General features: G+C 46.6%; 1 protein-coding gene across 2 annotated transcripts in view; it reads left to right on the top strand.

The window, feature by feature from the left end:
• The first annotated feature begins 286 nt into the window (after positions 1-286).
• Positions 287-27,814, top strand: part of LOC147716765 (myosin-7) — a 65,779-nt gene continuing 38,251 nt past the window's right edge. The window contains exons 1-11 of one of the 2 annotated variants that reach the window (XM_086923715.1): positions 287-362; positions 3,994-4,056; positions 6,983-7,191; positions 9,662-9,805; positions 11,328-11,484; positions 13,982-14,009; positions 15,026-15,137; positions 24,972-25,064; positions 25,522-25,585; positions 25,856-25,954; positions 26,296-26,399. In XM_086923715.1, coding sequence (XP_086779841.1) covers positions 6,991-7,191; positions 9,662-9,805; positions 11,328-11,484; positions 13,982-14,009; positions 15,026-15,137; positions 24,972-25,064; positions 25,522-25,585; positions 25,856-25,954; positions 26,296-26,399 — 1,002 coding nt within the window. In that variant the 5' untranslated portion in view covers positions 287-362; positions 3,994-4,056; positions 6,983-6,990. The remainder of the gene's footprint in view (positions 363-3,993; positions 4,057-6,982; positions 7,192-9,661; positions 9,806-11,327; positions 11,485-13,981; positions 14,010-15,025; positions 15,138-24,971; positions 25,065-25,521; positions 25,586-25,855; positions 25,955-26,295; positions 26,400-27,814) is intronic. The other variant, XM_086923716.1, reaches the window with a different exon arrangement.

Genomic DNA, 27,814 nt, shown 5'->3' with positions numbered 1-27,814 from the left:
CTCTATACCATCGCCCTTTTCTTCCCCTCTGTACCCATTGTTTTTCTCCTTCTGTTCCTCGCCTCGGCAGCTCTCCGCTTCCACAGATGCCCTCCCCGGCTGGTCCTCTGCGGCGCCCCTGGTATGCGGGTATTTCGGACCCTATCTGCCTTGAACCTGTTGTCTGTCAGCACCGTGCCAGAACAATGACGCCGGCTCCAATTGTTCTCCTCAGAGGCGATAATGGGACAGGAGGGGCATGGGGCAATGGAATCCTGACCTGGGGGTGTGAGACAGGGCGGGGGCACAGTCACCAGGTATAAAAGGGCAAGCCCTTCACCAGCTGCCGATCACACCCCTCGCCTCTCTCTGCACAGCTCCAGGTATGTGTTCATGTACGAGTGGTGTTTGTGTCTAAGCCTTTATGTGTGTAGTGTTTGTTTGTATATGGCTTTGTCTGTGACTATGTGTTTGGGGGGCGTGCATGTGTACCTCTTTCTGATCATGTTTTGTCTGTATCTTTTTGTGCATTACTTTGTCCACTGTCACTGTTAATGTGGGTGTTTCTCTGCAGGTGTGTCTATATCGTTCTCTGTGTCAGTTTGGGTCTGTATGTGTTATTTGCGGGCCAGATGGTGTATAGAGTGGGGGTCGATGTACGTGCTTGTTTGATGTATGTAAGTGCTTGTCTCGAATGCTGCACCTATCTCTTTAGAGATTACTGCACGTGTGTGTGTGCGTGTGTGTGTGTGTATGTATGTATGTGTGTCAGTTTCACCACATCTGTTCATACGTATTTACATGTCTGTCGTGTACGTGTTTGAGTGGCTGTATAGCTCAGATTTTGAAAATGGACTCTCCCCCTATGCTCTGCACTTTGATGACAAAATACTACCCTCGAAGAGCCCTTAGATCAATGGGACAGTGTCTGGCTGTGGTTCCTCGGGTCAAGCTAGCTCTGACGGGAGGACGTTCCTTCCGCTACCTGGCTGCAATACTCTGGAACGCTCTTCCAATGCAGATCCGGAATCTAAATGATCTTTTGGCCTTTAGAAAGGCCATTAAGACTCACCTTTTCTGTCAGTAATTGGCTTTGTTGTGATCTTTCTGTTGGCTATGTTTGCTTTCTCTCTTCTGATCCAGCGCCGGGACGCCCCTTTGCTGGGGCAGCCGTGCGCTATACAAGAAAGGATAACATAACATAACATAACAATATTAGGTGTGTTTATATATGTGTTTAAATTGTATCTGTGTGTGTGGTGGGTGACTTGTCTGTGTGAGTGTGTCTTTATGGGTATGTGCCAGTGTCTTTGTGTATTTGGGAGGGGAGAGGGTGCCTTTGTGTGTCTGGTTTTGTGTGTATGATTCTGTGTGCATGTTTATGTATTTGTGCCTATGTTTGTATGTTCCTTGGTGACTGTGTGTTTGCCTGTGTCTGAGTATTTCTGGTTGCTTATGTATTTCTGTTCATGCATCAGCCTCCAATCGTGTATCAGTGGCTTTCTTACTATATCGGACTGTGTCTCTATGTTGGACTATGGGAACACTGTCTGTGCCAGAATCACCAAGCATCTGACTAGAAGACTACACACCATACAGAACTCGGCAGCCAGATTCTTCCTCTACCTCCCACACAGAACTCACATCACACCATACCTCAGTGAACTACACTGGTTCCTGATACACCAACACACTCAATTCAAACTCCTCACACACACATTCAAGGAACTATAAAGCTCAGGCTCCACTTACCTGTATAGCCACATCTCCTTCCACCAACGATGCAGACACCTCCACTCTGCAGGACTACGTGCACACACACAGCACATGCACAGAACCAGATCAAGAGGATGAGCATTTTCTCACATCCCTCCTAAAGCGTGAAACAGCCTTCCACTCCACTTTAGAGCCTCCTCTTCTCCATGAATTCTACAAGAAGCTGAAGACCTGGCTTTTCAATTAACCCACCTAGCATAGACAAGTATATGCACACACTTGCTCAGATCCATGATACCCTTGTGGGTGAAAGTGTACACATAACATATGTATGTATGTACAATGTCTGTATGCCTGTCCTTCTGTGTGTTTATGTTTGATTGTCTAGTTCTTTGTTTGTCTAATCTTGTTTATATGTGTTTCCATGTTTTGTGGCTAGGTTTGTGTTCCCTTGTGTCTGTTTGTGTGAGTTTGTACCTGTGTCCTTGTGTGCATGTCTGTATGCCAGAGGGTTCTCCTGTGGGTGCCAAGTTTGGCGATTTCAACCAGCGACTGTGGGTTCACATCTCTAGTTTAATTTGCTATCAGGTCATGATACTACTTTCTCCATAATAGGTGTGTATTTACTTGTTCCCTAGTTTGTGTTCATAGGTGGGGTGTGTATTCTTGCTCGCATTGTCCATGTCCTTTCTGAAACCTGGCTGCTAGCCTCTGGTTGTGGGTTATCACCAGGAATGTCAGCCATCTGAAGTACTACTTAATGCAGACAGCAGAGCTACTACTCAACTTCCATAACCAACAATGTTCTTTTTACCCTACTTACACTGACCTTTCCTGAATCATTGGATAAATCAGTGCTCTCGCATGTCTCAGACAGCAGAGCTACCCCTCACTTGCCGAAGGCAGCACAGATATATTTCACTTGCCACAGACAGCAAAGCTATCCCCTGTCCCTCACCTCTGGCAGACCACTCCCTTGCTTTTCTGATTGATATCTTGCCAAGTGCCAACAGCAGACCCACTTCCCGCCTGCCTCAATCTTTCACTTGTACTAGCAGTACTAACCCTCATTGGGTACAGACAGGAGAGTTGTGCCTTTTCCACTGATCTGTCACTGGGAAGGTGTGTACATGCCAGATTACAGGTCTACATGTCTGTTCTGTCTCTCTGTCAGTCTGTCTGTCCTCAGGAGAGTGAGACATTGAACCCCCGGGAATTTTATGTGACTGAGAACTAAGGAACAGAAGCTTTGGGGAAAGAGAACCTGAAAGAATACTAAGGCGGGCCAGGAAAACAAGAGGACAGGAATACACAGGGACAGACAGAGCCTAACAGTGATCACTTCTGGCTCGGGAATGGCAGGCACAACTCAGGAATATTCCAACTGCACAGACTTGGGGAAGCAAGAGCTCAAAACGGTGTGGTTCGATTAGAACCTAAATTGGGATCAGTATACCTCAGATGAGAAACAGAAGAAAGACTCTGTAGCACACCCGCCTAGGTTGGTCGGAATAACACAAGATCAATTGCCCCAATGCGACAATTCTGCAGAACAACTGCTGGAGGATACCCACAGCCTCAAAACCGCCCACTCGCTCCAACGTTATTCAAGAATGGAATCCCTCAGTGCAGCGTCTCCGCTGGATTGACCAACGCAAAAGCAGAATTGATGTCTGCACAAAGCGCCACGAGGCAAAGTCATTAGTGATCACTCGTTCTCCATATAAAAATAAACTGTTTAATGAAGAAAAAAATAATATGCTGACACTATGGGTCTGATTTTAAGGCTTTCCACCAAAATATTCAGGATTGCAGAGCTGAGGGGGTGCTTATTGTGCCATGACCCCAGTAGTGTAATGTGGCATGTGTCAGTGTCTTCAGCTGTTTTGATGCTACTCTCGGTGATTCAAGAGGACTTCAGGATGTGTAGTGTTTGGGTGTGCATGTGGGCAGAAGTGGGGTTAATGTGGTCTTTGATGTGAGTGAGGGACGGAAACATTGAGGTCAGTGGACTTCAGTGTGTCCCTGCTGTCACTCAAAAGCTGATGAGTCTGCTTGTGTCTTAACTCGGGCTTCGCTCATGGGCTGGTATAGGCGTATACTAATGTCCCTTCTCAGGGTCTGTTGTTGTGTGCCACAATTACTAGGTATGCTGATGTCTTCCCTCTGGCTTTGTTCATAATGAGCGTAGTCATGTTGTCACTTAGGGGATGTTACATAGTGTGTGCTCATGCCTTCCCTCATGAACTGTTGTGTAGAGTGTCTTATCTCACCGGACTTATCCTGTCTTCGCTGCAGGGGTTCCCTGAACATCGCCTCCTCCCTCACCACCTCTTCCTTCTCCGCCTCCTTCCAGGTAAGGTGAGTAAAAGTGTGAGAATTCTTTCAAGTGAGATTTCTTGCATGGTCCTCCTGTGGTTTCAGGGTGTGGATTTGTGGAAGTCAGAGAGCTCTGGTAAATTGGAAGGGTGATTCTGGTTGGCCAAGTGAAGACTGGACAGAATCTCTAGTCGCTGTGGTGATCAGTGATTACGAGACGCATTTCTTATCTGTAATGGTTCCAGCTGGTGCCTACTAAATGTTTGGATTCCCAGAGGTCTTTCATTATTGGTACCTGTGAGTGACATCGATTTTAACGCCTGTTGATCAAAACCACATGGTCAGGCTCTTGATTTGCTGGTGCTCGGTGCGACTATCATTTGTAGCGCCCCCACACCCCATGACCGCATTCTCAGATTCTCCCAGTACCACTGGGCAAAAGTGCCCCTCATCTCTCCAATCATAAGCTATTTCTAAACGCAGTGCCCCCCTGGAGATCAGCGCCCCCTCCACAGGTCAGTGCCCAGTGCGGCAGCACCAGTCGCACTGCTCGGGCACAAACTGGACTGATCAGCATCCAGCATGAAACATTGGTTCCCCTAATCTTGTGTTAGATACAATACCCTACAACTTCACTCAAGAGTAGATTACGGAACTGTTTTGTATAAATAGAGTGGAAATCCAGTGAGCCACAGCGGGGCGCCCTGAGGCATCACACAGTGTGCCGTATTCCCTAGTTTGTATTTCTGCCCGTTCATTTAGTGCTGTACTCTTTGATAGGAAGGATGTCATCCAAACAGTACAGCTCGCCCGCACACCCGCCATCTTCTGCAGCCCTGCACTGCGGGGTGTTCCTGTGCTGTATAAATGCGAGTCCTTCCTCTGGGGCGGCCTAGCAAGAATTCAAGGGGTGGGCTCTGCCACCTAAAAAGAACATGGAAGCCAGAACTGCTCTAACTTGATGCATGTAGGAGTTCACCTCTCCTTCCTTCTGCCGGGCTCAAGCTGCACTGCAGAGGTGTAGATATAATGTGAACTCTCTGCATAACACACTCTCTGAGGTTGCTGACAACTGCATGATTTCTTCGAGCTTCAGAAGGTTAGAATTAGGTTTGGGATTTTAATAATTCTTAGAACACTTAGTTCATTATCTCAATACCATATGTGATTCAAGCGAAGTAGCCTATAGAAGACATTTCGTAAACCTAGAAGGATGACTGCAGTATAGAGCAGGTCATTCTAAACAAGATGGCTCCAATGTATAGTTTGTAATCCTAACAAAATCACTCTAGTATGAAGTTCATTTTCACAAACAAGATGGCCCCAGTGTACAGTTTGTGATCCTAACAAAATCACTCTAGTACAGAGTTCGTGTTCATAAACAAGATGGCTCCAGTGTACAGTTTGTGATCCTAACAAAATCACTCTAGTATAGAGTTCGTGTTCACAAACAAGATGGCTCCAGTTTACAGTTTGTGATCCTAACAAAATCACTCTAGTATGGAGTTCGTTTTCACAAACAAAATGACTCCATCACAGAGGTCATTTTATAGTCTAACTTCTTGGGTGTAATTTACTAACAATTTGTGCTGGTTGGCATCACAAAAATGATGCAAATTGGCACAAAATGTTTAATTAAAATTTACTTTCCAGTGCAACACTTGTTACGCACTGAAAAGTAATCTAAACGTAACGCAAACTTTGCATCAAGAGGGTGTTCAATGGGTAGTACATGGGCGTTCCCATGCAACCATCCATGATTTATGACGCAAAACCCAATGTAATAATAAAAGAGGACAGGGTTTTGCATAACAAATAACACTGTTTTGACATTGGCGTTATTGAGGAGAAATGATTTTATTCCTCCAATCTTTTGCGACTTTGCTTTTGTGTTGCACTGAGCATCACACATACAATGTAGGAAGAGTTTAAAAGTTAGTCTAAACACAGTATTTCGTACTGAAAGGATAGCCTTCCAGTACAAAACCTATGAAAGGTATCAAGCACACATCCTTGTGCTAAGGTGCAAAGGTGTGTGCATGGTGCTGGGAGCCTGGTTGTGCACCAGCGCTGGGGAGAGAGCAGGACAGCGCCGTCTTTGTAGATATGGCGTTGAACAGCTCTCTTCCTCCCACGCTACTCAACACAGCAACGTTGGTTTCTGCTCTGCATCGCAAGGCGTTTTAATAAATATAGCCCTCTATACCTGATGTTATTCAGTATACCTCTCTGAATATGATGAAGCTCTTAACCATCGTGGAATGAAGGTGGGATGAAACCAACTCCTGGCAACAGGTTCTGTCTTGCAGCAACTGACTACATTGACTCCCTAGCAAAGAACCCTCTGAAACATGAGGATCTACGCAGTAGATCAATATGTCATCACCATTGCACATCTCGAGAGAGTTCATGGCACTCCAGAAAACATAGTTCCTCTTGTTTCCCATTGCATGCTGTGTGTAGCTTAGGCAACCCATCCATGAAGCCTCACTCCCAGCAGTGCCCACACTGAGCACATGCCTCACACGTCCTTTGCGGTGGCAGGTTTGAATGCTCTTGAGTTCAGAGGATTTAGTGTCCGTGCTCTCCTACTATACACGGGAGGGCGGACCATGGATCCCTCACATACATGCACATACACACAGGGGAGGGCGGACCATGGTTCCCACACATACATGTACATACACACAGGGGAGGGCGGACCATGGATTCCACACATACATGCACATACACACAGAGGAGGGCAGACCATGGATCCCACACATACATGCACATACCTGTAGGAAGAAGTCTACGGAGTTTATGGGATTCATCAGAGCCCATGGAGTCTCAACTTAGTTTAATTTACCTAATCGCGGCCACAGAATTACAGAATGTCACTAGCCCAAACTATGTAGAAGAGTGGGAAATTGCATAAATGTGAGTTTTAGAAGAGTGCATAAAGCTTGTCCCTCCTTTCTGTCTACAGAGTCCACCATGGGTGACGCAGAAATGGCTGTGTTTGGCCCTGCAGCCTCCTTCCTCCGCAAGTCGGACAAGGAGAAGCTGGAAATGCAGACGCGGCCCTTCGACATGAAGAAGGACGTCTTTGTGCCAGATGACAAGGATGAGTACGTGAAGGCCAAAATCACCAGCAAGGACGGCGACAAGGTCACTGCTGACACCGAAACGGGAAAGGTAAGGACTGAAGGAAGGGGCAAAGCTGCAGCAAGACACGGGCATGGCTGAGTAAGTGTCCTGGCAATGGAGGGACCAGAGTTGTAGCTATGATGGTTCAAGCAAATGATGTGAACTTGGGGCCCAGCGAATTGATAGATCCCAATCGTGGCTGTCCTTTACTACAGAACCAGAGGGCACCTAGGCCCATCTTCCATACCCGGACCTCCCTGGGGCCTTGTAGGCCACTGGAAGAGTGAATATGGACCGGAGATGGCCGTGGTGAGAAGAAAGACTGCAACAAGGTGAATGTTATGGCAGTGTTTCAGGAGACTCATTATACATTGGATTCTGGGAATGAGTAAAGGCCTGTACTGAACAGAGCGTTCACAAGCATGCACGGATGCCCCCGTGGCCTTTACATTTTGTTTTATCATTCTCACTCCTATTCTTTTTCTTCACTCCTCTGTCTTTGCCCAACCATCTCTAAAGATATACCACGGATCTCTCATTTGACTTCTCTACCTCTCCTCACTCCTTTCCCGGTCTTCCAACTTGCTGTTGACCTCTCATTCCCCTTTCCCCATCGCCTATCTCACGCTGGACTTTTCATCCTCTCCTCTCATTCCCCTTTCCACATCTCCAACCTCACGATGGACCTCTCATCCTCTTCTCTCATTCTCCTTTCCTCATCTCCTACCTCAACATGGAACGCTCATCCTCTTCTCTCATTCCCCTCACTGCTTCTTCTCCATCTTTTCCCTCACTATGAGCCTCTCTTCCTTTTCTCTCCTTCTCCTTTCCCCGTTTTCTCCCTTACTAAGGACCTCGCGTGCTCGTCTCTCATTCCCCTTCCCCCTCTCTTACCTTACCCTGGACCCCTCTTCCTCTTCGCTCATCCTCCTCACTCCTCACTCTTCTCTCTCCCTATGGACCTCCCACCCTTTCTCTCAGTCGCTGTACCATTAACCTCTTGTCTTCTTCTCTCATTCCGCTGTCTCCTCTTCTCATACACTGCGTGTCTGATTGCCGCTTCTCATGCTGGAGCCTTAGTACAGAATAGATTTGCATTGACTATGAGATTAAAGTTGCTTTTGAGCCGCCTGGTTGACTACATTTCAGAGTCAACACTGTGAGTGAGATGCCCCGGGTGACAACCCGGGTGAACCCTTCCAAGGAGTGGCACAGTTTTGTGTGCAGAGATGGGTGGACAGCAGCAGGGGTTATGACTCACTGTGAACCAGAGAAGAGACTCCACTGGATATGCAATGCTGCGTCTTTGGGGAACACCTCTATGCAGATGTTTGTGGATGTAATTCTTTGGGATCCCAGTGGAGGTGAAGGGGTCCTCTCCTCCGCAGGGTGCTAGGGCGTAAGCAGGCACCAGAGTCAGCGTTTGGGACCCCTAAGTCTATGGGCAGTGCCACACATTCACACAGCGGTTCCATGATTCTGACCTGGGATGCAACAAGGAACATCTGCTGTTGCTTAACTTGTTTTGAAGTTTCTAACTACTTTCCAATCCAAGAAAATGTTTCTGGTTCGCCCTACTTAATGCTAACATATCCAGTCACTAAGTAGTTGTGTCCTCTGTTTTCAAGACCTGGAGACTTTGCAGGCTCCAATTCTATAAGTTCATTAGAATGGTGTGTGAGAGAATAAGGGGATAAATCCCCTCCCTTAAAATACTGGGGGTTTCAAATCTGACTTTTTTGTTTGGAAAGGGTTTGCCCCTAAAATATCCTTTGTTTTCATTCATTGCCACTGAGTCTTGCCCCAGAGTTAAGGCAGCATTCTGGGACATGGTCTGACAGAATTGTTGCTTTGTCAGGTGGGAAGTCTTTTTCTATGTAACCTGCAGAAGTTGTACCATTCCTTTAAGACTCCAGCCTTTTGGTAGCATGCTCATGGTTGATTTTCAGAGCAGTAGGTTAAAGGGTAGTGGTGATACACTAAGCTGCCCTCCTGAAGATCACACGTGGCCTGGCACCGTTCTCTGCTAATGGCACAAGAGCATCCATGCCCCTATAGCCTGAGATTCTGTAATAGTTGCCACTGGTTTTCCTAAATTTGCTTTAAGACAATGTGTAACTATGTAAATGATGTTGCTGTATATTATTTAATAAGTGCATATGGTACTTAGCTTATGTCGGATTAGTCTTAATTACACGCACAACTTACCATCATATTTAAAAAAGAGCAAGGCATTCTGTGCCGTCAGTGCACAGGACAGAGGTTTATTGTGAGCCAAAATGTTCCACATGCCTCTAAAGTGGGAATTGAGGCGTGTTGGTCATCAAAAGTGTTTTGATACGGTTCTAAGGAGTCTGTGCTCTCTTTCTAAACTTGTGTATGTATTGATGGACCTATGTAGGTATGTGATATTTGTATAGCGCAAAACTTGATGAAAGCCATCCGAGCTCAGTAAATAGTCGAGGCAATGATACAGTCTCTCTTATCCCCCGCACTTCACCTGTCTCTCTTCTTACAGACGGTCACAGTGAAGGACAGCCAGGTCATGCAGCAGAACCCACCCAAGTTCGACAAGATCGAGGACATGGCCATGCTGACCTTTCTTAACGAGCCCGCCGTGCTGTATAACCTCAAAGAGCGCTATGCAGCCTGGATGATCTACGTGAGTACCTCGATATCTCTGCAGCCCCCCAACAACGCACCAGACAAAAACCCCACCAGACCAGATTAACCAACAGGCCCATTAGAGAGCCCACCCATACTATCCTGCTTGAGATCACCTAACCATGGGCTGCCTGCCTCACCAAAAGGACAATCCTGCCACTTTTCTAGCGTTGCTTCCCATATAAGAGAAGATTCCCCAGCATTAATGCAGCACCATTGGAACAGACCGTGATTAAGACTTGCTCAAAGTTCCTGTTTTCAGTCTCATTGGCTCAAAGGAAACCCTGTTGCAGTCTGGACAATGGCATTTGTCCTGCGGGTGGTCGCTTCAAGGGGAGCACATCAAGGGCTGGTTCATGCCTTCCCATCTTTGGGTGGCTTATCATCTGAAGGGTCTGTGCTATTTGTAGTTGAATATGAAGTCATCTCCGAGGTTGGATCGTACCATCTTTCCTTGGAGAGGTGGGTGATGTCTTTATCAGAAGATGAATTGTCAAAAAACGTAATTTCCCAAAACAAAGCTTTGGCCAAAGCTACATTATTTGGGTGTGAGGAATAATTTAGGACCCCGCTGCACAAAGAAGCCCAAAAAAATGGCTATTTAAAAAAATTGGTATATTGATAAACACTCTATCTACCATGAAAGATGACACAAAGAGACACTCAATACAACAATGCAGGTTAGTGGCTAGGAAGCGACAAATAAAACTAACACATTTGTAGAATAGTTACTTCTAAATAGGGGTACCTCAAACTTAAGGAGTAGATTGATTGGGGTACAAGGTGAGGTGTTTAGCGGTACCTTTTTGGACAATTGCTGTTGGTCAGGAACGGTTCCTGGGAGATCGACAGAATTTCTAGCAGAACTGGATCGTCTGTCCCAATCTACCTTCCCTATACTGTAGCGGGTACTGTTCTGATGCTTCCCATGGAACCACTGAAAGAAGTGCTCAGTCATTTGACTGTATATTTCGTAGTCCCCGGTGTCTTGCTCTAATATGCCCATTTGAGAGAAATGAGCAAGCAGAGGTTGTTTTTGGTTTCACCCACCCTAGCAGAGCCCTTGTAAGAAGTCTAAGAAGAGGAACTCAAATTAATACAAGCTTAGTTCAAGAACAGAGGTGGTGGCGAGGGCTCCTCCCGCCGCCAGTAATGATGCCTGCAGCGAGCTCCAGAGTCCCAGGTTACACGTTCACAGAATCATTCATCCACTGACTGAGTGAGAGGGCAAGAAAGCACTTTCCTGAGGAGAACCACTTGGGGCCCAGGCGGACTCATGAAGCAGAGTGTGCAGACTGACTGTGAGCCCACTGACCATCCGGCTTCTCGTGTTCGACGGTGCACTCACCCCTACCCTGCTACAAAAGAGAGAAAGAGATAGGGTAAAGATCTTGTATACGAGAGAACGTCATTTCACTAGGGTCTCTCAGGGGTGCCCGTCTGAGTCCCATCTTGCTGGAGTGCACCATGTTTGTTTGAGGCTATCTGCACAGTTGTCTTTCTTTCCTGTCTCCTAACAGACCTACTCCGGGCTCTTCTGTGTGACTATAAACCCCTACAAGTGGCTGCCCGTGTACAACAAGGAGGTGGTCGGTGCCTACAGGGGCAAGAAGCGCTCTGAGGCCCCGCCCCACATCTTCTCCATCTCCGACAACGCCTATCAGTACATGCTGACAGGTAAGGGCCACGCCAACTCCAGAACAGACTACCCTTTGTGGAACCCACACCATTGGGGGAGTCCATCTCTGCTTGCTCTTCATAGACATTCAAGGCGAGCTTTTCACCTGCCCATATTCCACCTTGGTCTAGGGGTGAACTGGCCAACCACCAGTGCGGGCTGAGTTTTTTTAATCTGTTAGGGAAATAAAATGTCACAGTGATTATGATAGTGTTTTTAACTCATTACAAGTTATGTGTCAGCCTTACAACCCGGTGTATCACTTCTGTTCAGTTGCTTACGTCTTCCATACATGCTTTTTGTGATGTCTGTTTTCATGCATTATATCAAAAGAGGGAACAGGGGGTGGACAATTTTTACCGGGATCCAATGTACATGTCCTATGACGTGGAAATCAACAAAAGAAGTACAAAGTTCCCCAAAGGATTTAACTAAAGTAACTCAATAGAACCTCTCTCTTAAGGGGTGTAACAGAACAGGGAATGTGGTAATCCCTTTTCGGAATCAAGGATGCCTCACACAAGTCAAAGGTTGAATGACTATTGTCATCCCACCCGATGAATGTCCAGTGTCATCATTGGCTTCCTGCTCCTACGGCAGGCTGGCGATGCAATGCCCGTCGGGCAGCACAAGGTGCTGCACTTTAGCGGAGATCTTTTATTCCTTTTGCCAATGGGTGCATGTGTGTGAGGGACCTAGGAAGTGCAATAGTGAGCGTGAGTGAGGTTAAAAAAGGTCAGTAAAGTCCAATAGGGAAAACTTTAATAACATGGCTCACTGCCTCATTAAAATGCGTGAAAAGATGAGGGGTATTGAGGCGTGACGATTTGGGTAATCAGGCCTCATTCAACCCTAAGTCCAGGTGTGGTCGACATGTTTCATGCCTCTAAGGCAATTCATCAGGACCAAAAATGCTCATAAAATTGCTAGGGGATTCCTCAATAATTAAGGAATCGGGTATACGACCTGACTTGTGTTGATGTTGATGTTTTCATGCATTAGTCAGGTCTTATGAGTGCTGCACAGCAGTGCAGGTCAGCCCGCTTGGGTATTTAAAAGTATTTGTTTTTGAAGACATAACCCTCACGTCGTCGCTTACTGAACAACACCTCGTGCTCCGAATGCCGATTGGAGGGGTGTGATGTGTACAGAGCAGAGGCCATGCAACAAACCGAGCAGACACTTCCTGACATCTGTTGACTTACGGTCCTTCCTTGATCTCATCGTTTTGTGTATCATTTCATGCTGCCTCTCCTAAGCCTGGCATGAGTAGAGAGGAAACACTTTTAACAAACCTTGTAACTATGGTAATTAAGTGCTCATCCTTGTGTTTTGAAAAAGAAGGGTGGTAGTGGGCAGGATGATACTTACACTATAGTGCTTCTGGTCTAGTGTGTCATGGTTCATAGCGCGCTCACAAAGCGCAAGTCGCTATACCCAGCTGAAACTGCACCCCAGCCCTCCCTGATCCCCGAGGAGAGAGACTGTATACGGTTAGGTGGTTCTACCAGGACATAGTCTTTTAATTCACACAGTTCCAGGAAGGATTGAAAACAGTAGTTACGTGCACATTGGTTATGAGAATCAAGAGAGAAAGATAAGGCAAAAAGAGCGAAGACTGTGCAAGATACAACAATTGTCTCTTGCACTCTCCATTGCAGTGTAATTTCTACAGAATGCATTGCGCCAGAGGCCCCTTCTTTCCTTATGCATCCCCACACCCTCCCCAAGAACATCTGAAGGACTACTGGCAAAAGCATACATTTAATGGCAACTTCCCCTCTATCTCACTGATTGATGGAAAATACCCGCACCTTGATACAAACACATAATACGGGGGCACTGCATAGTGCTCCGTCCCTGGCGTGGTACCTGTCACCAGGCGAAAGCCCCCTCAAATCGGCAACTCTAGGCAACTCAGGGTAGGGCGGAAAGGTCCAGGACCACCAGCAGGTTAGTCCCCTCTCTTGCCAGCTCTGTGCCGCCACAAATCAACACCCGGCCAAGGGGCTAGTCCAGGCAATCAGTCTAATTTATGGGCGGTCCCCTTTCTTTCCTGCTAGAAACTCCACCTTTCTCCAGGTGTGGATGGATATGCGTCTGTTCTGGGATACAGGTGCGTGGTCGAGGAAAGAAGAGGCCAATTCCTCGCCCGGTGATAGCTTAAATACCTCAGTCCTGGGCACTCTTTGATGACATCACAACCTTTGGGGGAGTGACACAAATGATGGACACTTACCCATGCCTCCTGCCCATTGCACGACTAATGATGTCCCTTCCACTATGTGCAGGGTGTGCCTGACCATGTTGAATCTTGTCATTGGTCCTTTCCTAGTGCGTTACCTATAGGACACCAGCTTGTAGGGAGTCTGATCACAGCACAGACCATTATCGCCATGGCCCAGCAGTGAAAGAGTTTTGTACATTAAGCTTAGTTTTCCATAGGAGTTTACAGTCCTTTGTTCTTTTCTGTAACCTCTCTTTTTCTATTTACAGACAGAGAAAATCAGTCCATCCTGATCACGTGAGTACTCCCCACCCATCTTTTTAGCCAATCTTTTTCTTCCCTTAGCTGCCTTTCGTTTCCTTCTTCATTGATAATGCCTATCACTTAGGCCCACTGCCGTTTGGCACTGTCTGTTTTCACCTATCTTTCTCTGTCTGCTTTCTTGCTATTTGTCCCTCTCTCTTTATGTACGTATACATATATATATATATAGTTATGCATATGTGTGTATGTGTGTGTATAGATATGTGTGTGTGTGTGTGTGTGTATATATATGCAAAAACAACAATCGATGGACAGAATGCAGAACAATGTCATGCATTCACCCCAGTACAGAGATCTGGGCCTAAATCCTTCGTTTTTTTGCTCACCATGCCATTCCAGTTTGAGCCCAGCCATATGCAAATCAGTCTTGACCCTGTGCCCAATGGGAACAGTTCAGCCCGAACAACCAGGCCAGGTTCTCCCTGGACTGGAAAGAAGCATCCTAGGACCGGTTTCGCCATTTCACCCCTCTTCAGCCAGAATAGATTGACTCCAGTGGCATGGAGAGCACGGGACCCACGTCTGGGCATACCTGTCCCACTCAGGGTGACAAATGCAAAAACAACAACTGATGGACATAAATTGCTGTGTATATATGCACACACAGAAATATATCAGATATATAAATCTTACTTCCCGTGCACTCTGGTTCTCTTTTCTCTCTATTTATATTTATATATATATGTTTATTCATATATATATATTTCAACAGAATCCAGATAATGCCGCTCGCCTGCAGTCTTTCCACGCGTCGCCTGCCGCACACTGGACACAGACCCGTGTGTTATTGCTTAAGATGGTTTTATTGCCCTTATGTCAAATATATACATATATATAATAGAGAGAGAGAGATGCATATGTTACATTACATATTGATATAATATAGAGAGACCGAGAGAGAGTTCCCTTTTTTTCTTGGCCTCTCCCTGTTTATCTCCCAACCCTGTTGTTGACTCACCTTCTCCACCCGTCCCTCTTTGTCCTCACAGCGGAGAGTCCGGTGCCGGGAAGACTGTGAACACCAAGCGGGTCATCCAGTACTTTGCTGTAATTGCGGCCATTGGTGACTATAAGAAGAAGGAAAGTGCTGCCAGCGGCAAGGTTTGTGCACCTGGGAGCCCCCTGAAAGGCTCTTCATGTACCTGTACCCCCGCCCACCCTTTCCCTCAAGTGATCTTATCCCCCAAACATTCCCCCTGACTCCTCACCCAGTCTTTTCCCAAATCAAGCACTTCTCCCCCAATATCCCATACTAACCCAGTTACTTGCTCACTAGACGTTTCCCTGACCAGTTCACTTGAGCTTTTCATTCATCACTCAACACTTTCATCCATTTCGCACCAATGATTTTCTTGCAGATGACTTTCGCAACCAAACCATTTCCATACCAATTCTCCCTTCAGATCAAACAATTTCTGCAGCCAAACCTCCCTCAAGCAACCATTTACCAGCTCTGCGCAATGTGCATAACAGGCATGGACGTCGTCATTTCAGGGATATTCATACTAAAATGTGCCATATCTTTTCCCACTGTGGCTCCCAAGGAACGAAGTAGTATTTTCACAAGGGGTGGTTTCATAGAGGTTAGAGTCAACATTTACATTTATAGGTGTTTGAATGAAATTCTGAACTCCCATCTCACAACTTCGGGAAACACATTGTAAACAGCTGCATGACATTTCACTACAGAACTCACCCTGGAAACCAGCTTCCGGAGTTTCTTGTACCCTTCTTTCAATCCTTTCTCTTCTGCTTTTTTCTTTCATCCTTTTTGTCTTGTCCTCACCAAATCAGGTGTGGTTAGGAAGCATATGTTTCTACGTGACACTGATGTACAAACCACTATTGGCTAACCTTGGAACAGAAATGCTGATGTCTTGTTTTATAAAAATCAATAAAATACTTTGAAATCAAAAAGAAAAACTGGAAGCCCCGAAAAAGACAAACCCTGCTTGGTGTATAGTTATCAGAGCAATATGTAAGAATATTTTAGGGGCTCACAAAAGTCAACGCATTTTACACGAACCAACATCAGATGCAAAGGGTCGATGCTCACTCTTTTGATGTAAGGACGACCTCTCCCATTAGACTACACTCTTAATGCTTTTATTTGAGCCAGTGGTTTCTGGTAGAGACCAACTGGTACTCCTTTTTCCTCATCTGCCAACTCACACAGTGCCACTCTGTGACACACGATACCGGCTCCCATCACACGGTCTCCTGGTGAGGAGGGAAAACGAGAAGAAACCCTCTTTAAATAGTGGTTTTCCATCCTGTTTAACGAGGCTTTAAACTGCCAACATCCATTAAGGGATATGAAAACACCCAGGACATTGGCACAAGCCTTATAGAGCTTTTGTTTGTTCTGGAGGAGGGGGTTTGGGTGCAGGATGGGGTTCAAGAGTGCCTCTTAGGCAGCAGCGTAGTGTGAATTGCCAGCACCCGGGGCAAGGCTAGTATTGTGCCCCCTAACCCGTGGACCCTTGGCACCTTGTGGTATTCAGTTCATGGTAACCATGTTCAAATTAACAAGTGCAGTGTACAAGTGACAAAAAACAAGTGAGGTGTAAGGGTTAACACATACCCGTACAGTGAGCGTAGCCCTGCCCACCACCCCAAAGTGTCCTCTGCCCTTCGTAAGACTTGCCTTCGGCCACGACCCTATTGGGCTGTGGTCCTCAGCGTCCTCCTGTGTCCCAGGACCGCTGGGGAGATTTGCCGTAACTCAGCCGTCAGCTGCGTCGCTCCTCTCTTCCTCGGTTCTGGTTTTCACCAGTAAAGACACCCACCTCGTTCTGGATATCCCCAACCCAGGAGGCCTCCTCTCCTGCAGCAATCCATCCAGTCAGTCTCTCACTCCCCGTCTCGCGTGCTTCCTCTTTCTCCTGCAGCTTCCTCTTCCCTGTGGCTAACGTAATAACGACCAACTTGTATGCTGCTGAAGATGTCCGCGGAGCACACCATAGCAGCCATCTTAGAATCCCCCGGCGTGTCGCCCACTCTAATAAACACTTCCTGGTGTAAAGTTAGTACGAAGTTTTTTCTTAACAAATATTACGCCCCTAAGAATTTTGCGCCCGGGGCAACGGCCCCTGTGGCCCAACCCACACTACGCCACTGGTTATAGGTACTTCTTGGCACGAGGCCCCGCCCCTTCAAGGCCTGGACTCCTCCTCACACAGTGAGATTGTTCTTCAAGTTGGCAGGTATGTATCAAGATACAAAAAAAGAAAATCACTGGGCGATGTGGGTGTGTTAATGTTAGGGTTTGGGGATGAGCCCCGCAAACAGATACTGTTTCTTATAGAGTACACGAAACATGGGTGCGTGTGGCGTGAAGGCACTCACTCCCCACCATCACGACTTTTTACACAGTGTCCTACATGGTCTCAGGAAGGATGGAGATAACATTGCACAGTTATCACCCTCACAGCCCTTGCCGGTGCCCTGGTGCATGACCAGCTCACACACCAACAAAGAATGTCCCCCAGCTACACACAGCGTCCATACTGACTGGACAAGCAGGTTAGGTACAGCACAAGGCCACCAATTAGCAAGTTCATGTGAGAGGACAGCGCACCTGTGTCTCAGAGGCTCTTTGGAAGGAGGTGGTCTCAGATACACAATAAAATGTAGAGAACACTCTGGGGAGCAGGCATGTTGGGCCCCGATAGAGTTCCACCACCCTACCAACCGCTTACCTACTCCCTCACAGTTTTAACCTTATTAACAGAGGCACTACACTACCCCAACCCCTTCCGTCCTCATCCCTAGTCACAGCCACACTCAGCTCAGAGCTGCTCTCTTCAGTTCTCTCAAACCAACCCCCTTAACGGACGAGCATACACCGATCTGGCTTCCAGTGCAACAAACTCCCAACCCACTAAAAGTCAGTAGCTAGAGGTGGGTGAAGTATTTGGGCGATTTTTGGGAAATAAGTGAAATCTCCTGTTTTTCCACTTGCGTAGTAGAATTAGGGTTGCTATGCTGCACCAAGTGTGGGGGGGAAAGCCCAGCACAGAGCCTTTCAGGTGCCCTGTGAGGGATGGGGCAGTGTATTTACATTAACGATAATTGAATGAATGTAAATACATTGCCAGGACTCCTAATAGCACTCTAGAAGGCAAGCATCCCTGAAGGGAGACCCCAGTGGCGTAGCGAAAGTTGAGGGGGCCCCCCGCTCCGGCTTTAATCCGGAGCTCTCATGCCTGAGTTCTGTGATGACGGGTCCCCCGCAGCTCGGCTCCGCCCCCCCCACCCGCCGGACAGCGGGGGCTGCGGGGGCCTGTGTTACGTCCCTGGTCGAGGCCCATGTGCATTGCCGCTTGTAGGGTCCTCCTGGCACCCTGGCAGGCAGGTGTCACACAGGCTACAGGGGCCCTGTGCTGTAGTCAACTTACCACAGTGACCTTTAAGGTAATTACCATCCAAACTCTTCCCAACTCTGCCATCTCCCACCAACCAGTGCGGGTCACATCCTGACCGCCACTGGAAAACCAGTGATCTCCTCACTTTACACTCTCAATAGAACTTTTATTTCCCCCTCAGCCCTGTAATCTCATTATACAGGCCATGCTCTCACCAACAATACCCCTCTCCAGTCTGTCATTCACTCATCAGTTCATCTCTCGTCCAACTCATTCTCTTACCTACCAAACCCCTCTCCAGCCTGTCATTCACTCATCAGTTCATCTCTCGTCCAACTCATTCTCTTACCTACCAAACCTCTCTCCAGCCTGTCATTCACTCATCAGTTCAACTCTCGTCCAACTCATTCTCTTACCTACCAAACTTCTCTCCCATCTGTCATTCACTCATCAGTTCATCTCTCGTCCAACTCATTCCCACACAAATCAAACCCCTCTCCAGGCAGTCATTTACTCATCAGTTCATCTCATTATACAACTCCTCTCACATACCAAACATCTCTCCAGCATGCTATTTACTCATCAGTTCATGTCTCATCCAACTCATTCTCTCACCTACCAAACCTCTGTCCAGCCTGTCATTCACTCATCAGTTCATCTCTCATCTAACTCATTCTCTCACCTACCAAACCTCTTTCCAGCCTGACTTTCACTCATCGGTTCATCTCATTATACAACTTATTCTCTCACCTACTAAACCTCTGCTCAGTCTGTCATTCACTCATCAGTTCATCTCTCATCCAACTCATTCTCTAACCTACCAAACCTCTTTCTAGTCTGTCATTCACTCATCAGTTCATCTCATTATACAACTTATTCTCTCACCTACCAACCCTCTGTCCAGGCTGTCATTCACTCACCAGTTCATCTCATTATACAGCTCATTCTCTCACCTACCAAACCTCTTTCCAGTCAGTTATTCACTCATCAATTCATCTCATTATACAACTCATTCTCTCACCTACCAACCCTCTGTCCAGCCAGTCATTCACTCATCAGTTCATCTCATTATACAGTTCATTCTCTCACCTAACAAACCTCTTTCTAGTCAGTTATTCACTCATCAATTCATCTCATTATACAACTCATTCTCTGACCTACCAACCCCCTGTCCAACCTGTCATTCACTCATCAATTCATCTCATTATACAGCTCATTCTCTCACCTACCAAACCTCTTTCCAGTCCATCCTTCACTCATCCGTTCCTCTTATTATACAACTCATTCTCTCACCTACCAAACCTCTGTCCAGCCCGTCATTCACTCATCAGTTCATCTCATTATACAACTCATTCTCTCACCTACCAGACCTCTGCCCAGCCTGTCATTCACTCATCAGTTCATCTCTAATCCAACTCATTCTCTAACCTACCAAACCTCTTTCTAGTCTGTCATTCACTCATCAATTCATCTCATTATACAACTCATTCTCTCACCTACCAACCCTCTGTCCAGGCTGTCATTCACTCATCAATTCATCTCATTATAGAACTCATTCTCTCACCTACCAACCCTCTGTCCGGCCTGTCATTCACTCATCAGTTCATCTCATCATACAGCTCATTCTGCCACCTACCAAATCTCTTTCCAGTCCATCCTTCACTCATCCGTTCATCTTATAATACAACTCATTCTCTCACCTACCAAACATCTCTCCAGCTTGTCATTCACTCATCAGTTCATCTCATTACACAACTCATTCTCTCACCTACCAACCCTCTGCCAGCCTGTCATTCACTCATCAGTTCATCTCATTATACAACTCATTCTCTCACCTACCAGACCTCTGCCCAGCCTGTCATTCACTCGTCAGTTCATCTCTCATCCAACTCATTCTCTAACCTACCAAACCTCTTTCTAGTCTGTCATTCACTCATCAATTCATCTCATTATACAACTCATTCTCTCACCTACCAACCCTCTGTCCAGGCTGTCATTCACTCATCAATTCATCTAATTATACAACTCATTCTCTCACCTACCAACCCTCTGTCCATCCTGTCATTCACTCATCAATTCATCTCATTATACAGCTCATTCTCTCACCTACCAAACCTCTTTCCAGTCCATCCTTCACTCATCCGTTCCTCTTTTTATATAACTCATTCTCTCACCTACCAAACCTCTGTCCAGCCTGTCATTCACTCATCAGTTCATCTCATTATACAACTCATTCTCTCACCTACCAACCCTCTGCCAGCCTGTCATTCACTCATCAGTTCATCTCATTATACAACTCATTCTCTCACCTACCAGACCTCTGCCCAGCCTGTCATTCACTCATCAGTTCATCTCTCATCTAACTCATTCTCTCACCTACCAAACATCTTTCCAGCCTGACTTTCACTCATTGGTTCATCTCATTATACAACTTCTTCTCTCACCTACTAAACCTCTGCTCAGTCTGTCTTTCACTCATCAGTTCATCTCTCATCCAACTCATTCTCTAACCTACCAAACCTCTTTCTAGTCTGTCATTCACTCATCAATTCATCTCATTATACAACTCATTGTCTCACCTACCAACCCTCTGTCCAGGCTGTCATTCACTCATCAGTTCATCTCATTATACAGCTCATTCTGCCACCTACCAAATCTCTTTCCAGTCCATCCTTCATTCATCCGTTCATCTTATAATACAACTCATTCTCTCACCTACCAAACATCTCTCCAGCCTGTCATTCACTCATAAGTTCCTCTCATTATACAACTCATTCTCTCACCTGCCAGACCTCTGCCCAGCCTGTCATTCACTCATCAGTTCATCTCTCATCCAACTCATTCTCTAACCTACCAAACCTCTTTCTATTCTGTCATTCACTCATCAATTCATCTCAATATACAACTCATTCTCTCACCTACCAACCCTCTGTCCAGGCTGTCATTCACTCATCAATTCATCTCATTATACAACTCATTCTCTCACCTACCAACCCTCTGTCCAGCCTGGCATTCACTCATCAGTTCATCTCATTATACAACTCATTCTCTCACCTACCAACCCTCTGTCCAGCCTGTCATTCACTCATCAGTTCATCTCATTATACAGCTCATTCTGCCACCTACCAAATCTCTTTCCAGTCCATCCTTCACTCATCCGTTTATCTTATAATACAACTCATTCTCTCACCTACCAAACCTCTGTCCAGCCTGTCATTTACTCATCAGTTCATCACATTATACAACTCATTCTTTCACCTAACAAACCTCTGTCCAGCCCATCATTCACTTATCAGTTCATCTCATTATACAACTCATTCTCTCACCTACCAAACATCTCTCCAGCCTGTCATTCACTCATCAGTTCATCTCATTATACAACTCATTCTCTCACCTACCAACCCTCTGCCAGCCTGTCATTCACTCATCAGTTCATCTCATTATGCAACTCATTCTCTTACCTACCAAACCCCTCTCCAGCCTGTAATTCACTCATCAGTTTATCTCTCATCCAACTCATTCTCTCACCTACCAAACCTCTGCCCAGCCTGTCATTCACTCATCAGTTCATCTCATTATATAACTCATTCGCTCACCTACCAAACCTCTCTCCAGCCTGTCATTCACTCGTCCACTCATCTCATTATGCAACTCATTCTTTTACCTACCAAACCTCTCTCTAGCCCGTCATTCACTCATCAGTTCATCACATTATACAACTCATTCTCTCACCTACCAAACCTCTGTTCAGCCAGTCATTCACTCATCAGTTCATCTCATTATACAACTAATTATCTCACCTACCAAACATCTCTCCAGGCTGTCATTCACTCATCAGTTCATCTCATTATGCAACTCATTCTCTTACCTACCAAACCACTCTCCAGCCTGTAATTCACTCATCAGTTTATCTCTTAACCAACTCATTCTCTCACCTACCAAACCTCTGCCCAGCCTGTCTTTCACTCATCAGTTCATCTCATTATATAACTCATTCGCTCACCTACCAAACCTCTCTCCAGCCTGTCATTCACTCGTCCACTCATCTCATTATGCAACTCATTCTTTTACCTACCAAACCTCTCTCCAGCCCGTCATTCACTCATCAGTTCATCACATTATACAACTCCTTCTCTCACCTACCAAACCTCTGTCCAGCCAGTCATTCACTCATCAGTTCATCTCATTATACAACTAATTATCTCACCTACCAAACATCTCTCCAGGCTGTCATTCACTCATCAGTTCATCTCATTATGCAACTCATTCTCTTACCTACCAAACCCCTCTCCAGCCTGTAATTCACTCATCAGTTTATCTCTTATCCAACTCATTCTCTCACCTACCAAACCTCTCTCCAGCCCGTCATTCACTCATCAGTTCATCTCATTATATAACTCATTCGCTCACCTACCAAACTTCTCTCCAGCCTGTCATTCACTCGTCCACTCATCTCATTATGCAACTCATTCTTTTACCTACCAAACCTCTCTCCAGCTCGTCATTCACTCATCAGTTCATCACATTATACAACTCATTCTCTCACCTACCAAACCTCTGTCCAGCCAGTCATTCACTCATCAGTTCATCTCATTATACAACTAATTATCTCACCTACCAAACATCTCTCCAGCCTGTAATTCACTCATCATTTTATCTCTTATCCAACTCATTCTCTAACCTACCAAACCTCTTTCTAGTCTGTCATTCACTCATCAGTTCATCACATTATACAACTAATTATCTCACCTACCAAACATCTCTCCAGCCTGTAATTCACTCATCAGTTCATCTCATTATACAACTCATTCTCTCACCTACCAAACATCTCTCCAGCCTGTCATTCACTCATCAGTTCATCTCATTATACAACTCATTCTCTCACCTACCAACCCTCTGCCAGCCTGTCATTCACTCATCAGTTCATCTCATTATGCAACTCATTCTCTTACCTACCAAACCCCTCTCCAGACTGTAATTCACTCATCAGTTTATCTCTCATCCAACTCATTCTCTCACCTACCAAACCTCTGCCCAGCCTGTCATTCACTCATCAGTTCATCTCATTATATAACTCATTCGCTCACCTACCAAACCTCTCTCCAGCCTGTCATTCACTCGTCCACTCATCTCATTATGCAACTCATTCTTTTACCTACCAAACCTCTCTCTAGCCCGTCATTCACTCATCAGTTCATCACATTATATAACTCATTCTCTCAACTACCAAACCTCTGTTCAGCCAGTCATTCACTCATCAGTTCATCTCATTATACAACTAATTATCTCACCTACCAAACATCTCTCCAGCCTGTAATTCACTCATCAGTTTATCTCTTATCCAACTCATTCTCTAACCTACCAAACCTCTTTCTAGTCTGTCATTCACTCATCAGTTCATCACATTATACAACTAATTATCTCACCTACCAAACATCTCTCCAGCCTGTAATTCACTCATCAGTTCATCTCATTACACAACTAATTATCTCACCTACCAAACATCTCTCCAGCCTGTCATTCACTCATCAGTTCATCTCATTACACAACTAATTATCTCACCTACCAAACCTCTGTCCAGCCCATCATTCACTTATCAGTTCATCTCATTATACAACTAATTCTCTCATCTACCAAACATCTCTCCAGCCTGTCATTCACTCATCAGTTCATCTCATTATACAACTCATTCTCTCACCTACCAACCCTCTGCCAGCCTGTCATTCACTCATCAGTTCATCTCATTATGCAACTCATTCTCTTATCTACCAAACCCCTCTCCAGCCTGTAATTCACTCATCAGTTTATCTCTCATCCAACTCATTCTCTCACCTACCAAACCTCTGCCCAGCCTGTCATTCACTCATCAGTTCATATCATTATATAACTCATTCGCTCACCTACCAAACCTCTCTCCAGCCTGTCATTCACTCGTCCACTCATCTCATTATGCAACTCATTCTTTTACCTACCAAACCTCTCTCTAGCCCGTCATTCACTCATCAGTTCATCACATTATACAACTCATTCTCTCACCTACCAAACCTCTGTTCAGCCAGTCATTCACTCATCAGTTCATCTCATTATACAACTAATTATCTCACCTACCAAACATCTCTCCAGCCTGTAATTCACTCATCAGTTTATCTCTTATCCAACTCATTCTCTAACCTACCAAACCTCTTTCTAGTCTGTCATTCACTCATCAGTTCATCACATTATACAACTAATTATCTCACCTACCAAACATCTCTCCAGCCTGTCATTCACTCATCAGTTCATCACATTATACAACTAATTATCTCACCTACCAAACATCTCTCCAGCCTGTAATTCACTCATCAGTTTATCTCTTATCCAACTCATTCTCTCACCTACCAAACCTCCCTGCAGCCTGCCAAGTTGCCTTTCCCATCTAATCTCACCACATTGCCATTTTTCACCTAACCCATTTTGGATATCACCTCTTTAGAGCCCATTCCACCCTCCTCACAACCCCTTCCTCCTGACCTGCCCTCTCCTCCCTCACCCTCTTATTGACCGGCTCGTGTCTCTTCTGCCTCCTCAGGGTACTCTGGAGGATCAAATCATCCAAGCTAACCCTGCCTTAGAAGCCTTCGGGAACGCCAAAACCCTCCGGAATGATAACTCCTCTCGATTCGTGAGTATCTCCGCAGCCTGCGCACTCTGTGAATGAGACAGCCACTGCTGTGGTGATGAGAGGGAAAGAGGGGTGTGTGTGTGCAGGAGAACTGCGCGGTTAGTGATGTGAAACTGGCGGGTAACCATCTTTTGTATTAAAACTTCTTGAAATTACATTGAATACCCCAATTCCATTTTATTTGCTTGCTCTCACCTTATTCCTTTTTCTCTCCATCTTTCCCCAAACTCCCTCTATTTTTTCACCCTCTCTGTCTCAATTTCCCTCTTTATCTCTTGCTCCCCGAATCTTTCCCCATGTCTCCTTGTTTCTATGTCCCTGTCTACAACTTCCTCGTCCGTCTCTTTCTCCCTGTATGCCCCACCACGGCTCGTTCTTGCCTCTCTACCCCCTCTTTTTCTGATTTCCCGTCCCATTCTGTCTCACGTGTCCCTCGCCCAACCATTTCCACATTCAGGGCAAGTTCATCCGCATCCATTTTGGAGCCACTGGAAAGTTGGCGTCAGCGGACATCGAGACCTGTGAGTCACAGAGTGTGAATGGGGTGAGGGCGGCGGGACTTGGGCCTGGGGGGTGTGACGCATGCCCTATAATATAGAGAATCTCAAACACTTCCCCCAGGCACGCACTCTCACTCACTCACTCGTTCTCTCTCTCGATTTCTTTCACACACACACGCGGCGGTGAATTTTAAACACTTTACTATCCGATGGTGATCGCGCGCCCCCTTCCTTCTAGAGCCTTGTTTCGTCTGGGGGGTGCTGATAGTTACTTTTGTTCTTTCTTCTCAGATCTCCTGGAGAAGTCTCGCTGCATTTTTCAGCTGAAGTCCGAGCGGAACTACCACATTTTCTACCAGATCCTCTCAAATAAGAAACCCGAGCTGCTGGGTAACCACATGTTTTGATTCTGCCCCATTCTAGGACCCTCCCCGATCCCCCGAGATCTAATGGTGTCACGGCTCTTCCGCCGTGGCCCTCCCATTCTTCAGAAGTATGGGAATGAAAAATGTGCTTCGAATCATTAAAGCGCCTAGTTACAGCAGCTAGTCACTTTTCTCTGATTACTTTCGAACCCTTTACCAGAAATGATCACTTTTCCTCTACTGGGTTACGTGATGGGATTTGTAGTGGATCCCCAAAGAGCGCTTCTCCCCGCAGTAATGCATAGGCATGGCGCCTACTCTGTTATGTGGCCTCCTCTTTTGCTGACATCTCTTCTCTTCCTTCAGACATAATGCTGGTCACCAATAACCCCTACGACTACGCCTACATCTCGCAGGGCGAAACCACGGTGGCTTCTATCGACGACGCGGAGGAGCTGCTGGCCACGGATGTAAGTGTCTGCTGGGGTGCTGAGGGGAGAGGCCGGGTCTGGAGGGAGGTGGCGTGCCCCGACCAGGGGGAGGCCTCGAGCCTGCCAGTGTGGGGCAGGTCCTGGATGGCTGGCAAGGTCCAGGCCCAGAGGTCCTTCTCACGAGGAAGAGCTGGTGCATGGGGGTACCACGGAACAAAGAGGAGGGGAGAAGAGCTCGCTGGGGTGGAGACCCCAGGTTTTTGAGGGAGGGGAGAACCGGACTCACATCTGAGCTTAGAGCCAAGTTGTCAGTGGAGCTAGGACACCGGCCCCATCGGAAGGGGGCGCTGGGCAAGAAGCAGAGACGGTGTCCAGGCAGAAGGGCGGGGGGGGGGGCTGTGTAAAAGCAAGGAGTGGGGCTCACTCTATGGGAGGGTAAAACAGGCCTTGAGAGGAAGAGAGACAGTGCTCGGAGGGAGAACGGAGACCAGTGTCCTGAGGGGCGATCATGACACCCCAAAGCTCCAGGTCACAGGAGCGCCCCGTGTTAGTATGGCACTGTAGGATTAGGAAACCCCAAACAGGAGCAGTACACGGACCCAAAAAGTACTGTACAGAGGAACAAAGATTTCAGGCTCAGCGTTGTCCAGTGGTGTCTTTATGTTATTTTCATACTTTCATGACATCAGGCAAACACTCACAACGTATGTACTCAATCTAAAGAGCCATGACATTCATCGCCTAAGAAATATGTGTAAGGCACTTATTTTTGTGTCAACAAACCACGAGCTCATGGCTGCCTAGTGCACATGTTTGTGTATGATTGAAGGGTTGTGAACCAATAGCATGCTGCATTCCGAGACTCGTAGTTCCACCTTTAGCATTGTTAGCGCAGGGGTGAAATAACGGCGCCTGGGGCGCCCGTGGCTTCGGGTCATGTGCGCACGGCCGGGGTATCAGATGCAGGCAGATACGGACAGCTGGCTTCCGTGCCCTTTAGATCCGCCGCGCGGAGTGTGCCGGGCGGCCTTGGAGCTGTTTTTGGGTCGGAGTAAAAGTGCACAGACTTTGTGAGGAATGCGGCCCTGGCTGCATGCGTTCATGGTCATGGGCCGGCGACGCGCTTCCGGAGTCAGGTTCTGCAGCCATGGTTAGGACATTGTGTCTCTGCCCGCGGGGGCGTGACACCCCTTTCCCTCGAGGGATGCTGGGTTCTGATAAATACTGGCCCTGGATATCTCGATTGTTGTCTCCGCGTCAAGATCACACTTGAAGCGGGGACTTGGACACACGTAGGCTGAAGCATACACGACATTTTGACTCCGACTTGTCAGGGCTGTGTGTCTGTCTGCCTGTCTCAGTGGAACACGTGTATGTGCGAGAGTGAGTGCGCCTTGTCAGAGATGTGTGTGTGTGTGTGTGTGTGTCTGTCCAACGAAGTTCGGTGGCGGTAG

This window comes from Lissotriton vulgaris, chromosome 5 (assembly GCF_964263255.1).
Source record: "Lissotriton vulgaris chromosome 5, aLisVul1.2, whole genome shotgun sequence".
Taxonomy (NCBI): Eukaryota; Metazoa; Chordata; class Amphibia; order Caudata; family Salamandridae; genus Lissotriton; species Lissotriton vulgaris.
Note: the sequence above shows the minus strand (reverse complement) of the source record. Positions and strands in the feature narration are given on the sequence as shown.